The sequence below is a fragment of the Rhipicephalus sanguineus genome, chromosome 2 (genome assembly GCF_013339695.2).
Source record: "Rhipicephalus sanguineus isolate Rsan-2018 chromosome 2, BIME_Rsan_1.4, whole genome shotgun sequence".
Classification (NCBI taxonomy): Eukaryota; Metazoa; Arthropoda; class Arachnida; order Ixodida; family Ixodidae; genus Rhipicephalus; species Rhipicephalus sanguineus.
Genome location: NC_051177.1, coordinates 70,285,022 through 70,303,446, shown reverse-complemented (window position 1 = coordinate 70,303,446; position 18,425 = coordinate 70,285,022). Strand labels below are relative to the sequence as shown.

Below are 18,425 nucleotides of genomic sequence, written 5' to 3'. Positions count from 1 at the left end.
GCAATTACATCTTCAGGACTCCGTCGTCTGATAATTGCAAGTGCGAGGTAAATTTGAGAAGATGTACACCGTTAAAAGGAAGACTAAAGAGAAACAATGAATCGGTTTAGATCGATAAATTGGGCTCTGAGCACTCTAATGTCGTTAATTTCGCCATCATAGGTTTATTAATAGAGAAGAAAATAAAGTTCAAATTCTCATTTTTAAATTTCGCGCCGAAATTTCCCGCGTGACGTCACGGATTTCAAAGTGTATTTATCGTATTTTGGCGCCATTCGCTCAACAATATTACCTCAAGCTTGGTATGTGAAGTCCATGACCCCCTCAGAGGACAATGTAGGCTACTTCATTTTTACCGATTAGGAATTACGCAGTTCCTAATAGGCGCCGTCAAAACATGTGACGTCACGGCGAATGGTGCGCAAACTTCAAGGTGGCGTCGCCACCCACATTATGTTTTTGCGCGTTTTCTCGCTTACTAAGCGTCTTCTCGCAGCAAGCGTGGTGTTTTTGGTATTGTGAAAGAGTACTTTACTAATATGAGAAAAATCGTTTTGCTCTTTAGTGTCCCTTTAAGGACATCGCTGCCTCGAAACTTGCGAACTTTTGAAAGCATGCGGGACGTGCACAGATATTTTAGAATGACAATCAGCGGGGGCCCGCGCTCTTGTTCATTACTTATGCCTTCATCTACGCTTTAAGCTAACCGCTGAACATAGCAAGCTTACAGTCTGCTAACCAGGAAACGGTTACAAAATGGAGACCCAATACTTTCATGCAACCCCACGGAGCCGCGCCTTTTTCATTCATATCCTCCACTCATCCATAATCGTCCCTTTAGAGAAAGAGGGGGCTCTTTTTTTTTTTCGCTTGTGATCGTTATTCTAATCTCTTTCGTGCTTTTATAACTCACTCGTCCATCTACCACTCCGGTTCATAGTTAGAGCTCTTGCATAAAACAGCTGCGTTCGAATGACTCAAGAAGTTTGAGGCCGTACTCATTAAAACTGTTGCTGGCAGCCTAGTTCAGTGACATATAGTATATTGATCGTGCCAGAAGTAAAAAACACGCCTTACTGGCTCGGACACCAATTGCACACTAAGCAATATTTTATGCTCTTAGAAGCCCAGATGCTGAGTCTGTTAACCCTCTTGGGAAATAAGTGACTCCTGAATGTGCTTTGGCAAACCTATTTGTAATACGTGTCATAATAAGGACATTACTTTGGTGAAAGAACGACTATTTATTCGTATTGCGCAAGTAAGTTGATGCAAGCTGCCAGACACGATAACCCGCAGTTTCCTTTTTTCTCTTTTTTTTTCATTTTTTTTTGTGAATGACAACTGCGGAGGCGAAGGAAATATGTGGTAAGGTTTCGTCATAATTTTTCCATAAGCTTTGCCCATCGTCCTCCAAGAACTGTTTCTCGTTATGGCTTTGTATGTTCGGGGCACAGAAGTCCGGATGTAAACTCGAATATTTATACGATTAGAAATAAATAAGGCTACATTCGCATCTTTCGTTGGCGCCTTGCGTTCATTGAACTTGCTCAGTTCATGGATGTCAAGAGTACTTGGTTAGCTTAAGCGGTTTTTGTTTTCTTAATTTCAGCCTTTCTCTTCGATGAAGTGAATGGGCGGGCCGCGGGGAGGGGAGAGGAAGAAACGTCTATGACAGGCGTCAATGCCACGTCAGCCGAAGTAGGCTTGATCAGCTCGGTATTGGAACCGAGAACCGAGAGGCTCCGGGCTCACGCGAAAAGCGATCTGCCGCAACCATGCCTACCGTCACACAGCGTGTCGCGTTCCGGACGCAAAACCGCTACGCGGGCTCTTGTATTGCTGCCCGGCCGCTCCGCCTACTCATGTGAAACACACCCCGTGCACAGTATTTCCTACTTGCAGCTGCGGTCACCGTAACTAACGGCAAACTATGATCACCACAGCCGCGGCACCAGAATCGACAGACTATGTTGTCTTGTACAATAGTAGAAACTTGGGCGAGTTGGTCTTGGTTCATGGCGGCGTATAACACAGCGCGCGAACATGAAAAGGACAGAGTATAAAAGTAGCGCTAAATTCCAACCGATCTTTATTTTGTAGAAAAGCAAATAATATATGGGCAGAAAGCGATAAGTACAAGCCTAATCAGAACGTCATCACGTCAACTCGATTGGGGCACGTGTCCACGATTGCCTTACAACCCGGTCAACCGGGCCTTTTTCATCAGTGAGCAGCAGTGGCAAGGCACAGGTGGCAGCTAATCCGTGGAGTAACAGAAGTGAAAAAGAGACACAGACTAGGCGACTGCTGCGTAAGAACCCCATCCGTTGCACTGTCACGGCTTGAGCGCGACTACCAGACCGGGTTGTAGGACACGTAATCAAAGTGACGACTAGACGATGTTCCGATTAGGCTTGTACTTGTCGTTTTCTGCGCTTATGTTCTTTTGCTCTTCTCCAAAATAAAGATCAGTTGGAAATGAGCGCTCTTTTTCTACTCGGTCGTTTTTTTTTTTTTTTTTTGCTATGTTCGCGCTGTGTTATACGCAGTCTAGAGACTATATTGCCGTCGTGTTTTGTTGCCTTTTCCCTTCACACTTCGATTTACAGCCGGTCGTCTAACAAACTAAGAATGACTTTCTCTCTCGGACTTCACTTTTTCGTCTAATCACGAGAATCAAAACAAAAAAAGTGTAGGCAGAACTAAATCGGGTTGCTCACTATGTGTAAGCGATAGTCGCCATGGATCAAAACTGAATGAAGACAGCGTTACTTTTTTGAGAACGAGCAGTCTACAATATCAGACATTAGCCCACATTAGCCGATACTTACCATCATTTAGCTAGCAGAAGCCGACATTAGCCGTACGTCACCCATCATTCAGCCAACATTATCCAGTGCGAACTAGTGTTGGTAGCACGCGAGTAAATATGGTATAGGCTAGGTAATCACCGCTCGACGTCAACAAATCAGAATTGAGGAGGGGGACGTACGATAAGGTCACGTGACTAAGGTATGCCCTTCCTGCGCCCCCTTCTATATGAAAGAGAGAGAGTAAACGTCCATTAGCAGTTCCTTAAAATAAAGTGGGTGGAGCTCTTCGTCCAGTGCTCCACTGGCTATAGCGCCTTACTGGGCCCGGCCAAGGGTTGCCAGCTCGCTTTCCAAAGCCTGTTCCGACAGTCACACCTCCCACGACCAGTGCGGTAACGTGTGTGTGTGTGTGTGTGTGTGTGTGTGTGTGTGTGTGTGTGTGTGTGTGTGTGTGTGTGTGTGTGTGTGTGTGTGTGTGTGTGTGTGTGTGTGTGTGTGTGTGTGTGTGTGTGTGTGTGTGTGTGTGTGTGTGTGTGTGTGTGTGTGTGTGTGTGTGTGTGTGTGTGTGTGTGTGTGTGTGTGTGTGTGAGAGAGAGAGAGAGAGAGAGCGCGAAGTTTGCTGCAACGGGACGCACGGGACACTTGTATCTAAAGTGTGTCTGTTGGTATCCCTCCGCACCAGAGGCACACAAGGTGATATTCAGAGGAGTGTATCTTAGAAAGTGCGTGTAGGTTGGGGCACGTGTTCGTCGGCAGTCGGCGCCAGTCACTGGATCGCTCTCTGTTCAGTTTCGGGAGAGGTGTAGCCTTGGCGCGTCTCCTCCAGCCGTTGAGCTTCGAGGATGTCGGCTCGACCACTTGGTCGCTCGTCGTCGTGAGGGAATCTGAATTCGTTGACAGGCGCGTCCCTTGCTTGTTATGTACTTGTGCGAGCGAAGCGAGACGGTCGGCTTCTTCATTCCTGGGCACACACGTATGTACGGGGCACCAAATGATGCCGTGGTGAGACGCGATGTCAGAGCCTGGTAATTTAATAACAGTGTGTGGCACGTAGAGTCGGCATGCTGTTTGTGAATCCATGAGAATCGTGGAGTATATTCCTCATTAGTCCGCATATGTGACTACCACGGCTATTGCAGCGGCTTCCGCTGCAATCGCCCTGATATCGCTGGAATTCCCCTGGTATCACAGCGGTCTCCGCTGCGATAAGCACAGAAGATGTGCATATAGTCTCTGCTGCCAACAGTTGTCCCTTATTAATTGCCACTGCCATGTACGTGTGGGACCCACCTGGTGTGGTGCCGCAGAGGCAGGCGTTCGCGTAGTACTCGTCGGGATCAGTGCCGTGTTCGCGATGATTTCGTGCACGAGCTTGGCGTCGCGCCAAGGAAACTTTCACAGCGGCGACCGCAAAGATAGCCGCAAAGATAGCGCCATATCCCACAGAAAACAGAAACATAGAAGATTGTTTACCTGGGGAAGTTAACTTCGTGCTCGGTGCGGTGATATCCACAGAGGTGGATTCACAGGGTGAAACAATCCCTCCAACATTTCACTTAATGTTCTTTACGCTTCCTCTGAGGTTGACTCATAGCTTTATGTGGATTGTTACGTGAAGCCTAGAAAGGCTTGAGTATTACCATAATACCGGATCGAATTTCTAGGTTGAGCAGATAAATTTTCCAGCAGTTCAAGAATGTAAAACTCACTGCGCCGACTTGAGCACTTACTTTTTTTTAAATGCAAGACCTGTACTACGCCTGGTGAAAGCATTTAAATGAGCTAAAACAATGTCGGTGACTCTCGCTTCGCTTCACTGGTTTTTTGGTAAGATGTCCCTATTGCACTCTTAACGTAGCTACAATAGTTTTACAGCTCAGTAGCTAATGCTGAAATTCTTCATTTTTCTCGGTTAAGGCTTTTATTTGTCGTCCTCTCATTACGGATTAATGCATGTCTCATAAAGAATCTGCTTCAGAAAAACATTTTAAAGTGCTTTTATCCGATAAATGAAAACGACATGAAAGTTCACGTACAATTTCACGCTCTGATGGCGTCATATGCGCATTGATATTTAAGACATTGTTTTATATACGATCCGAATGAGCCTCCGTTTCGCATATACAGAACATCGAGGACAGCTTCGTATGTGTAAAGAGGCCTTCTTAGGAGAAATGACCACTATTCGACCAATAACCGCGGCGCAGAATCTGCAAGGAAACATCGGGGTGGCACGACCAATGGTCCCATCAGCGAAGAATATGGCCGTCATTTATACCGCAGCGAGAAGCGCGCCTCAAACAAACACAAAGCAAAACAAATATCGTAGCCTCGAGAAAACGTGGCACGAATAATGAGCTTACATGAGAGAAGAAATAAGGCGCTGCCCATTGCAGGAGCAATCATCGCCTTCGGGATGTACAGGCGTTTTGTTGCCTCTTCGCATTCAGCAGAGAGCGGCAAACATTCTGCTTTATCTTGCGGTGCGTGTTATGGACGCGGCCGCGGTCATCATCCGATTAGCCGTGCATGTTGCGTGTGCCTTATTTCACAGGTGGACTATTCGTACAAAGCGATATCCGGGAATCAGGATGGAGAATAGCTGCATACTGAGACTTACGTGTGTTCTCAAGGATCTCTAAGCTGTAAGGGGTCGGCATTGTGGAGAGCGTAGGATGAGTTGAAATGAAAGGTCACGCGCTCCTTTATGCATTCGCTTAAGAAGACTCCAAGGCGAAAGCCATCTTTTTCTTCTTCTTAGTCGATCGTATTGATCCATCCTCCTTTCCCCCGCCCCGAAAGTTTTCTTCACGTAACGTGGATTTGCACTGCCTCCTGGATTGGAGGCATCGCAGATTTCTGTACCTCACGAGGTTTTGCAGCACTGCCTCCGAGATCGGCCCACGTTTGACCAAGCGATGATGGTCGTGTGATGACGTCATCGTGCGACGTCACGTCATGTGACATCATAGTAACGTCACATACTTTGGTAACTTGTGACGTCATGATGACGTGATCACACTATGGTGATCTTTTTGCACCACTTCATGTCCCTTTTTGTGTTTGAGGAGGTATCTAAGGCGTTCGCCTAAAAAGAGAAAACGATGCTGGTATAGCGACAACGTCTGCGGAGCAGTGGTAATATGGACAGATGTAAATGATATTCGAAAGGCGGTGGTCTTACTTACTTTTGTTATCCAGTTGAGCGCTAGTTTCTTGGCCTGACAGAGCATTTCCTTTGTATACATTGTATACGTGATACTTTGCCATCAATTATTCGAAGAGCGCCTACATAATGATGAGATTTCGTAGAGCTTAATTTTGCGGTGTTCCCTATGCACACAGATTAAAGCAAGTAATAGATATTCAGCGGCTAAGGCAGGACTGTGAAAGTGCCTGACTGCAAGCCAAACCGGGCACCGCTGTACCCATGATCTCTTTAAATGAGGCCGCTTATGCCACATACACTAGTGCATGTTATTTCCCGTGCGTGTCGATCTTTCCAGGTGGTGCTCTGCCCGAATACCACGCCGCTACGAGCCCTTTATTAAGGCGAAAGCCTTAGATGCCTCATCAACAGCGAAATTTCACTGTCGGCGTCGGCGTCCTGCGGTGTCGGGCCGAGTGATGCAAATAATCATCATCACGTGATGACGTCACAATGACGTCACAGATCGCCAAAATTTGTGATGTCATTATGACGTCGTCATGACGTCCATGTGACGTCCCGTGACGTAGCGTCATATGATGACGTCATCACATACATCGTACCTTGGTCAAAGGTGGTCGATCACGGAGGCAATGCAAATCTAGGTGAGGTGCCTCCGATCCTGTAGGCAGTGCGAAACCACGTTAGGTGCAGAAAGCTTTCGAAAGGTGGCGAGGCAGGATCAATAATATATCGATTGAGAAGAAAATCAAGATGGCTGTTGCCTTCGAGTCGTCTTAAGCGAATGAATAACGTACCCTGTGAGTTTTTATTCCCTGTAGGCCCCTGGCTTTCTCAAGTTTATGTGAACTCCTTTGAATAACGTATTCCGGCACGCCTTTGTGTGCAATTATGCCGAGCGCGTGTCTCTTAAGGCCGTAAATCAAGTCAAAGCGGCCTAACCAGCCCACTCCGCAAAACATAGTCATTCTCATGTAACAACGAACATTAAACATTTGTAGAGTTTCAAAGTTTTCGGATACGTACATTAATTCCCCCCACTGACTCTGAACTCGGTGCATTTCCCGTTTGAAAAATTATACCGCACGCAAGTTATTCCGACACAAAACATGCGAGCACGATCTCCCTAACTGCAGTAACGACTCGAGGAACAATCGCTATGACCTGCGTAATGAGGCACGTGGCCGTTGTAAACCGTGCTGGTTAGCGCACAGGTTTAAGCGAGGCTGACCGCTGCTGTCTGTATGCCTGCTAAGCATGCGCATATTTCGCAAATACTTTTCCACCAAAATGTTATTTCCATATGTTCAACAATACTGCGTTAACAAAAATATTTATACCTGAAGCCCGCGCACTGGTTTCTTGATGTCTGCCCTCTTTGTCAGCAGGAGTCTGAATGCTGTTTCTCTAGTGACTGTCTTTGTTTTTCCTCACTATTTTTCGCATAAGTTACCTCACTTAGGCTTGGGTTAGGAATGCGCCGGTGCAACAAAGGAGGACCCGACTGAAACAAATGGAAACTAGATTAAATTAATTGCACGCTGTAACTTATTATAGTCTCACTTCCCTTGCGCTCGACTTTACTCTCAGAGCAGCAGTTACTCTCCTACGTAAAGTAATGTTAAGTGCTGTCCCGGATCTTATAGCAACACTGCGATGTGTTACAATGTTTCGTCTATGACAGGAATAAAGTCGTGCATTCTGGAACCGAAGCAACCAACAGCGCCGTATACGGAACGCGCCTTTGATACACGTACAAATGACAGACAAAACTCGCTCGTGAGCCCAAGGCTGTTAAAGCGAAATATTCATAATTTACAATGAAAGCTACGAACAAATAAAAATGATACGTACATAAAGCAAGAGATATGACTGAAGTGATTAAAAATCGTTGAGCAGAGAATGCCGCCGGAGTCAACGTTTCGAGAAGGGGACTTGCCTTCGACAGGGCTTTCCTGGGGAAGACAAGTTCAGTTGTCGAAACGTCGCCTCCAGCAACATTCTCCGTTCAACAATCTTTAATTACTTCAAGTCTCCATGTTACCCTGAACTTCTGTATTGTTAGGACATATAATAATTGTGAGACTGCGCCAGTGGAGCTATACTGCAGGCAACTTAATTTTGAGGGACAAATGCATCAATAAAGCGCATTGTGAGAGCTTTGTAGAAGCCGGCTAGCAATTCTTCCTTCTACGAGAGGCGTCCAGAGGTACAGGAAACTAGCAGAGGCGTTAATGGCGGCGTTACCCGCTTTCGTCGAAGCCATTAGCGGTGTCGCGTAAAGGCTGGTTAGACGGCCATTAAAGGCGGGTACTAACGAGTCATTCTAGTCACGTTATGGTTCACACGCCCCGGCCAGTTTTCTGAGTCCTGCACGAACATCGCAAAAAGTGGGAAGCGAAGGAAAGCAAAGTAAGTCGTATACTTTCAGGTGCTTTGTCTGAAGGTGACGGGATCACTTGATTGGTTGGTTTGGTTTATAGGGTTTAACGCCCAAAAACTAGTCAGGCGCCGTAGTGCAGGCCTCTGTATACTTTCGACCACCTGGGGTCGTTTAGCGTGCAATCACATCGAACAGTACACGGGCCTCTATCCGCTCCCATCGATATGCGACCGCCGCGGCAGGAATAAAACGCGCGTCTTTTGGGTCAGCAACAGAGCAACATAATCACTGAGACACCGACCGCGGCGGCCGAAGAGAATGGCTTGTGTAGTCTATGTATGCACAAGCCGATTCGTAGCATCTCTGCTAACTGGATTACGCGCGCAATGACCACATGTACTGGGCCTCTTAGCCTCCTCACCTATCGTTCGACAGCAGCTGAGCGCTTGCTCAGTAGCTCCAGCGCAAATGGTAGGAAAATTTTACTATTTTAACGCACTGGTAAACAGCGCAGAGGACAGAAGAATGGTACAGATTTAGCGCTTTGTCCGTGTCGTTCTTCTGTTCTCTGTCGTGTTTAAACATGCCCAAGCCTACGCTCTGGCATGATAGGAAAAGAAAGCTGACCTCTTTCTCGCTTAAACTCCGGTGAGGTAAGGAAGAGAGACCGTCCTAACTGCTGCAGTCGATCTAGTCCCGGGGTTTCACAAGGCGTCGTCTACAGCATCCTACAGAAAATCCCCGACAACTGTGCTGCGCTCACTCTATGCCCTGGGTGAGCCCTGTAGTAATATAAGCGTGCATTGAGGGAGGGGACGTCAAGACTACTTTCCTACAATTATCAAAGAACTGCTGGCTCTCACGTAGAATTCTTTTGTCTTAGAAAACCGTCTTTATTAAAATCTTGGGCTAGAGAACCGTAAAGTCGTCTTGTTACAGTTGCAAGACCTGCTCCCTCACTGCCATTCAGCCAATGTAAAAGACGAATGCATTAGCCGACAAGACTTGGCCAGTGAGGTTCCGATTTTGCTGCTAATTGCTCCGGAGTCGTGGGATGCGAGTATTATATGTCAGATCGCCGTTTCAGGAAGTCATTCTTTATGCATGAGCATCTTCTCTTAAATCACAACTTTTTCCTTCTCGGTGAACAGTATGTAGCAGTATAGAGCCATCTTTCCTGGAATAACGACCTCTCTCAATTTCCTGTATAAAAGTCTTTCCCAACATTTCATTCTCCTCTACCCCTTTGTACTTTGTAAAGAAATTTCTACAGCCTGAAACGTAAAGGTGTAAAAGTTTTTACAGTACTGTACATAGCCTTTAACAAAAGGCAAGCTGTACGCGCGTTGTTTGCATCGTAACGGTACAGGGTGCTCTACACGGAGCCGGTCCCGAATGCTGGACACTGTTCAGCGCGTGTCACGGCTGCGCGAAAGCCCCGCGTAGGCAACACGACTCTCGCTGCGCCATTCGCCTATCACACAGGCGCACCTCATTTGAATACTCATTTCCATCCAAAAAAGAGGGCAGCCGCGCGAGGGCACCGTAATGGTGCCCGTAAGTGGTTTCTGAGAGGAATTAAGCATTCGCCGAACCACACTGTACAGGTCCTTTCCGTGCCGACACTCTCGGAAATTGCTTTAATTCGCCGTACCTGTGGTTTGTGCAGGCGTGTTCCCCGAGATCATTTGGTTGCCGTTCCGGCTATTTGGGTTTCGCATACCGCGTAGTCCGCATTCAGTCTTTCGCAGTGTTATTCAATGCCGCCCCGATTTCTACAAGTCTAACTACTACGGCGCAGCGCGTTTTCCGTCCGACAGGCCCTCATTACTGTGCCATAATGATGGTTTTCGACCCTCACAGTTGGAGACATTCCTTCCTACCTCGTGTTCGAGAATGCTTTGGTTGTTACATTTGGAAAGCGTCGTGAAATTTCAGGTCCTTCTTGATTTGTAGCAGTGGTGAACATAGATGCTACAAATGTAGCATTTGTAGGGCTATCGTAGCGGTGCCCGCAAGTGGCAAGTGGTTTCCGCTGCTACAAATGTAGCAGTGGCGTCATTTGTAGCAGGGGCGCTTTCATTTTACGGGAAAATGTTCCCCGCTCAGCATTTCTAGCCATATCATCTTCACAACAAAGTGCCTCTACTTCTATCTTCTTATCTTTCGTCCTATATTATCTTTTCCGCCCCCCCCCCCCCTCGCTTTCACCAAGTGCAGAGTAATCAAATGGGAGCAATCATGATTTAGATCTCTGCTTCTTCATCTCAATTTGTTTTTCTGGCTATACGTTTAAGTATTACTATTAAAATGTCACACAATTTAGACCGATGAGGACAGCTGCGAGTTGCCGTTATGGCGGCACGTGACGTCACAACAACCCATTGAAATCTACTTTGCGATAAGAAATTATTCTGGGCGATGTCAGAACATTAATGACGAACTACTAGAAATAATTGCACACCACAACATTTATGCCTGTATTGAAGGACTCTGTCTTTTTAAATTTGACACAGCAGCCAACTGCACTGTGCAACAATCGAACTTGCGAAGCGGGGTTCCTAAAGCAGCAGTGTATCTCCTGTTGTACGAGTAGTACAGTGTGCGATAAGTAAGGCGATAAGTAGTACAGTGTGCGACCAGTAAGGCGATAGGAGGCAAGAAGGGAAAGAAAAGAAAAAAAGACAGGGAAATTGAGACCAAGAAAAAAGCCCCGACACGCATTTCCACTCCACTGCTATGCACGCTGTCATACTAAGCCACGGTCATATGACCCAACAAATGTTTAGATAACCAACGCTCAAGCTTGATCTTTGTTTGAACGCCGCTGTCTACCGCTGAGTGACGCATTCGACCATGGCACGCGGCCAAACTCATCCATCACGCGAAGTTTCAGGTTATAGGAAATGTGGTTTTGTATTTTTAGGGGGGGCAGGCGCGCGTCAGACGCACGAGTCAGGAGTAGCCCGCCTAAATGCGTAAACACGTCGACAGCGCAACATAAAAAAAATCATGTTTCTCAACGGCCATAGTCTTTTGTCCGGGAACTCGAGCTGGAGAGTACTGAGTGAGTGCGCTTCAGATGCGCGTCGGGAATGGGGGATGAGCAAATAGCTACGCTGAAGCATGCAGCGCTCTGAATCTATACGATAACATGGTCACTCACCAAAAGTGTGGGAATCTTGGTTCGAGTTCGTCACCTGATGATAATTTTGTTTTCCATGTTATTTCAATGGCTTCGAGGAATACCCCTGTATGCATCACGTATGTACCTGAAGACAAAAATAGAGAGGGAAGAGAGGGGAGAGGGATATGGTAGTCAACCACACATAATGCAGTAAAATGGATATATTGGCAAGGTTCGCAAGGACGCTGTTTTGTAAAGACAAGGTGCAATGAAATATTCGTGCCATATCGTTATGGAAAAGGCAGCCTTTTAGAAACATCAAGTACTTTTGAAGAAACGAAGAAGCACACGTAACAGCGTTCGCACTGCGTTGTGGTCACACGGTAGAACGTCAACCACCAATGCGGGTGTTAGCCGGTTCGATTCCCAATGCCACAGGGTACCCACGTTTCTTTATTAAGGGGAGAGGGGTACCCCGACTGTGTGCTGCTTGGTGTGGGTACTCATATCTCGAGAAGGTGCCTTCTGCTTTTCGTTCTCTTCTATATTTCACTCCTCTTTCCCTCTCCCCAACGACGCTGCGCAGAGCTCCCCTATGCGTTGCAGACATAGGTAGGGTGCCCTGATACCAGCGCCGCCTCCATGTACGAAGAAACGCTGGCATCGAATCGCCCTAGACATAAGCGACAGCCATGACCTCACACACCACTGTCTGTCTCTCTTACGTCTCTTGGAAACTCCGCGACCTCCATCGGGCAAGAGGAAAGCACAGCGCTTACACGCGTTCGGTGCGCGCACTATACAAACTGCACCCCTCGCATTCTTGAAGTTGAGCGCGTCACAGCATACCGAGGCTGCCAAAGACACTATACGGAGCTGCACCAAAATGCTTGGCGGAGATGTGGCAGAGGATTTCATCATTGGTGAATCCACGTCGAAGTCTGTCTTGCCGGCCCAATAGCAATGCGCGCTGTGCAAATTGCATTTATTAACGTCCCACACAGCTGCAACTACTTCTAACACTTCTAACCCGTACTACTAGTTCTTAACACTTTATTATTATGAATGATTCCTGCAAAAGAGGGATCACCGATCATTTTTCTCCAATACGTTGGTGCTCTATACTTTTGCGCGAACCTACAGATAATCCACACTTCACAATTCTACAAATCTGAAAAACCAGGACGTATTTGGGGGTGTGTTTCTGTCACAGAACAATAACCGTCATCCATCTTACGTACTGTTCCTTGCTTCATCGCTGCGCACCCGGTGCTTTTTCGGACACGATCGGCGTTGCGCGTTAGAGGCGGGCGTAGCATTCTTCATAGGAAAGTAGAGAACGCACAGTTTTCAAGAGGAGAAACGCAAGCAAGCCAGATCACCATTATTGTTGCGTCGAAGAAAGACGCCCCAAATTCGCCGTTTTTAGGAACTTGGCCATCGGAAAGGGAAAGCGAACAACGTGCCTTTCTTACCCATGCACTTTTCAGTAGATCTTCCGTGTCATTCATGGAAAGAAAGAAAATTTGCATGTCTTGTTCATATAGAGTTAGTGAGAGACATCCTGAAGATTTCAAGTTATAAGGGATCTGTTACATCAACTCTTTATTCGGCAGGGCCGCGCGCTGAACGAAGCTAACGCTTGTGTTAGCTTCGTTCAGATTCGTTAACTTATGTTAACCGCTGGGCAAAAAAAGTTTATTCCAATCCAGTCCAAGTCGGAGTAAGCTTTTTAATAGCGGAGCTGCTTAAGCTCGTGATTCTGTCGTTTCGCGTTAACAAAAAAATCCCAGCATATCCACGGAGTGAATGATGATGAGTGGGCGAAGCTGCGGAGGTTCATCGGTAAACCGTGAATCTTCCGTGAATTCTGCCCAGTACATCATCACCGACGTGAGATCGGGCGCGTTTATACTAAAGGTTCGATGAGTTATGACGACTTGCAGCTCACTTTAATTTTACATGTACGCTGTGAATTTTCATTGTTTAGAAAACCATTGCTTTAGAAAACATCTGGCGTCTTTCGTTAAGCAGCTGGCGTCTTTTCGTTTTGCTTTAGAAACATCTGGCGTTCTTTCGTTTTGCTTTTAGAAAACATCTGGCGTCTTTCGTTGGTTTATTTCATCAATCAACGGCGTTTTGAACAAAATTTTTATTGTTTAATCACGCACAGGAGAAATCTCACCAGGCACTACCTTGGAGGTAAACAATGGCTGCTAATGGGAATGAGAGACAGAAGAAGTCGGCTTTTAGCTAACACTTACACTTCTACTTCTACTAATGTTTCCTACAGGAACATGCCAATGGCTGCTAATGGGGAATGAGAGACAGAAGAATTCGGCTTTTAGTTAACGCGCACGCTGCGAATTTTTTATTGTTCAACAACGCACAGGAAAAATCTCCCACCGGCACCACCTTGGAGGTCAAAGCGTAAGACTGGTTACGCACTACGACTACTACGACTACGACTACGAGGGACGAACGGGTGCCGCCTTAAGGAGCTTCACCCCTCAAAAAATATCATCTTCATGAATGGCCTCTGTCTTTCTAGCGCGTGCAACGCAATACCTCGGCCGGTGCGCGCTTTCTTCGTCCTCTTCTTCATCTTCTGCTTCGCTCTCCGAACAGATGCGCCCAGCGCGCGCTCTCCCGCTGCGCCGATTTCCCCGGCGTGTGATGCAATAGCTCGTATGGAAGCGAGAACGAGTAAAGAGAAAGAGAAATATAGAGAAAGAAATGAAAGAAAGAGCAAAAAAAAGAGATCGAAAAAACAAAGAGCAATATAGAAAGAGATAGAAAGAGAAGGAAACGAAGAAAGAGAGAGACAAAGGGAGGAAAGTGAAAAAAGAAACATAGAAAAGACGAGAAAGAAAGCGAAAGAAATATACAGAGAGAGAAAAAGAAATAGAAAGGACCAGAGACGAGAAAGAGATGGAAAAACAGAGAGAAAGAAAAAAAGAAACAAGGAAGGCCGCCCAACTACTCCGTTCCTTCAGGCTTGCCACCACTAGTGCGTAGACGCCTTAATTATTTTTGCAATCATGAACTCACCCGGCTTTTGGAGCAGTTTTGAGCTTACAGTAAAGTTGAGTGGGTGTGCTGGTGAAGAAGACGAAGTGTGAACAGTTTGCTCGCAACATTTTTAAAAGATGGAGATATTGGTTTCGAAACTATCCATATTCATCACTCTTAATACATAGCACACTTTCTTATTTTCTGCGCAGTCACTTGCATCTTGATACATTCATAGGAGCGCGTTTTACTACAGTTTGTTGAGCGCGAAGTTGGCCTTTGTACTTGTAAATGAATGCAAAACATTTTTGGTGGCAATTTGTGCATGTATTTCTTTGCTCTCTCTGTGTGTTGATGCAGCCGTGAACCAGGAGTTCGACGTACAAGTGTACGACGAGTTCGTCATCAAAGGCAACACGGGAGTCCTACGCTGCCAGATACCGAGCTTCGTCAAGGAATACGTCACGGTGACGTCATGGGTGCGGGACGATGGACTCGTCGTACACGCCGACACAGATTCAAGTGAGACAAACTTTAAACCTTCCAACCGCACAGGCGAGAGCAGATAGCCGATATTATCGGTTATGAAGTTGTTAGGCTAAGACAATAATTACAAGGGCTAATCTGAAAGTAGCGACTGCGTTCGCAACTTAAATGACAGGCGTTTTGTGTATGTTTGTAAAATGCCCACAAGTAATTTCACTCGACAAGCACTATACAGCAGGAATTCCCCCCAAAAAATAATAATACTTAAGAAATAAAAAGAAGAGAGAGATGTTACCACTCGAGGATACAGTAATCTCTAAAAGAGGCATCTCCTTTTAACTTTTTTAAAGCTCTGGAAGGCTTTCTGATTGTTTGTTTTATTGCGAAAGCAATTATATAGACAGTCTCGGCTGGTTTTTGCCGTCCCCGTCGCCGCCGTCATGCACCGCATATGTATAAGTATGTATATATATATAAAAGTCCCAAAGAAAAATAATTCAGAAAAATGCTTCCGAAGCGCGGAATCGAACCAGCAACCTCTCGCTCCGCAGCGCGTGGCGCTAGCCATTACGCCACAAAGAGCAGATCCTTCAGGTAGCTAACAGCGAGCGTTATATACACGCCCTTTACCGCTGGCGGGATTCAGAGACGGCAGGCGCTTATAAGCGTTTCTTCATTACCAGCGAGATGGCGCGAGGAGCGCAACAGGCGTGGTAGCCTTTATGTGAGCGCCTCCGTGCCTCCGACGGAGGCATGGAGGCGCGCACATGAAGGCTGCTTAAACGGGCGCATTTGAAAGTCGTCGGCCAGCTCGTGCGCTTCTTCTAATACTTGCGCAGGGAGAACCTTGCCCTTCCGCTGTCTGCTCGCGTGGTATACTTACGGACATCTTTTCTTTGCAATGAAGGGAAAGCTACGGGGCGGAGCGTCTGCATATGTACTGCTACGCGAAGTAGTCCGGTTTGGCGCGCGTCTCGTAACGCCGTGGAAAGTGATCGCTAGCGTTGCATTTCGACGCAAACGCGGCTTAGCGTCTATGGTACGGGTAAAAGGCGCGACTTTTTCACGCACGCAAAAACGCAAAGTGACAACGTATGAAGTAAAAGAAATACACATATCTCGCTTGTGGGCACTGCGTTCCGTCTGAAAAAGCTACATGTAGAAAATGAAGGAGTATTTTATATATCTCACGCAGAAAATACGGACGCAATTGTGGGACTACATTCATTAACGGTAGGATACGTGCATTGTGGCTCTGTAGCCTTCGCTTCATTGCCAAGAAAAGTTGTACGCGAGTATAGTTGCCGCCGGGGGCAGATGTTTATGCAGCGTAGCAGCGCGTCCATCACGGGCCGCTTTTCTTGCTGTCGCATTCATTGATTCGCCCTTGCGGCGATACTGTGACTTTTTTTATCCTATTCGAGAACTATAAATTATGTGTCACAGTTAAGGCTCTCTTTGGATTCTTCCCATATGGCATAAAATTGATGTTGATTTCCCTCGTCGCGCAGGTGGTCGTTACACTGTGTTCCCTTCTGGCGAGCTCCACGTCCGCAAAGTGGACCCGGGCACAGACAGCCATCGCAAGTACTACTGCCAGGCAAAGCACAGACTCACGGGAAAAGTCCTTAGAAGCACTACAGTTGCCAGGCTGATCATCATTGGTACGTAATCGGTGTATTGGTTCACGCTTTACTAACTGTGCGGCCAACGAGCGACATCCCTGATAATGTGACGTTCGCACTGATCAGTGAGTTACGATGATGGGATAGAATATGTCTGCAAAGCGGCTTAAAATCAATCGTATAGAAGCTTGAGCGAGTTGGTACATCTTTATCACGCGTAAAGCGCAGCGCGCACGAGAACCGACGGAAGAAAGCGAAGAAGCAAACAGGACTAGCGCTAGTTAGTTAGTTAGTTAGTTAGTTAGTTAGTTAGTTAGTTAGTTAGTTAGTTAGTTAGTTAGTTAGTTAGTTAGTTAGTTAGTTAGTTAGTTAGTTAGTTAGTTAGTTAGTTAGTTAGTTAGTTAGTTAGTTAGTTAGTTAGTTAGTTAGTTAGTTAGTTCGTTCGTTCGTTCGTTCGTTCGTTCGTTTGTTTGTTTGTTTGTTTGTTTGTTTGTTTGTTTGTTTGTTTGTTTGTTTGTTTGTTTGTTTGTTTGTTTGTAGCCTGCCAAGTTTGGCACATACCCCCTCTGGGGGATTGGCCAAGAAGACGTATTGTAGCCTATGGATGATAACTACATTAATGTCTACCTTCCTATCATTAAAGTGGAAAAAAATTACAAAAACAAAGAGCAATAGTCCCTCTTTGCTTCTTCTCTTTCGTCCGTCGTTTCCTGCGCGCGCTGCACTTTACCCATGATTAAAATCAATCGCTAGAGGCCAGGTTGAAGCTTCTCATTCGCCATGACGTAGTAGTTTAAAGTGCACGCTCACGCGCATTTGGGCCACAAGCGCATCTCTCGAGCTTGTACCGCGAAACAGCAAACTCGTCTATGTCGACCCATCGTTGTTTGTCAGCTACGCGTTATCGGAACGCCAGCTCCAGCCGGTATTGTCGTTCTCTAAACTTTGGCACGCCATAGCTCCAGCGGAGCTGCGTTGCGGCGCTACCGTTTACGTGTCGATCGGTTGGCGAGCCATATATTATCGCTCACGCTAATCCAGGACCGTTATTGATTGCCAGGCGCATTAGAGCACGCGCTAAAAAGATGAAAAAAAAAAAAACGCCCGCACCCAGGGACATGGAACTGATGCAAATTTCGGACTTGCCCTCCCAGTTTGAGTTTGTCCCAATGGAAATCAACAATGCAGCACCGTAACGATTCCTAGCTCTATCTTTCAAAATTTCTTAATGTATTATGTTTCTTTTTTTTTCTGTCGTGCTGGGTTTTTCACTCAGTATGACTGCAGGGAAATAAAAAAAGAAAGAAACGGGTGAGTGACTACCCAGCGACGTATATTTATAGCGAAGGATGCTTAACATAATGGTACTTAATACACGCATTTTACTCTCGTCACTGTATAGATAAGCATAGTTTAGCCGCCTCCACGTGATTCAGCCATTTAGCTCAGAACGAGTGTCGCAGACATCCCGTAGAGTATCGTTTTAGGTCTCTGTCAATGTCGCTGCCATGGAGTGCGGACGCGGTGCGTAGGCGATACGAAAAAAGCGAGGTCATACGGAGTAACATGCATTATCACTGTGAAACAAGTAATCATATTCTTAGAGGTGGGTAAAAAAGAATATGGGCGACGCTGGAAGTGGAAGACAATTTTTTTGTTGTTGTTTCAGCTGCCACCGGCAGTTAGCTGCTGAACTTCCTCGTTCGATGTATGCAAATTTCCATAAAACTATGCAAATGACCGCACTATGTTTGCACGCCCATTTTCCTTGCTATATTTATATCCACTTTGGTCGACGAATATGTGA

The 18,425-nt window shown here is 46.3% G+C and overlaps 1 protein-coding gene across 1 annotated transcript in view; it reads left to right on the top strand.

The window, feature by feature from the left end:
* The window catches only part of LOC119381657 (Down syndrome cell adhesion molecule-like protein Dscam2), a 73,057-nt gene that overhangs the window by 11,870 nt on the left and 42,762 nt on the right, over positions 1-18,425 (top strand). Inside the window, exons 3-4 of the mRNA XM_049412857.1 lie at positions 14,868-15,029; positions 16,505-16,657. Of these exons, the coding sequence (XP_049268814.1) occupies positions 14,868-15,029; positions 16,505-16,657 (315 nt within the window). The remainder of the gene's footprint in view (positions 1-14,867; positions 15,030-16,504; positions 16,658-18,425) is intronic.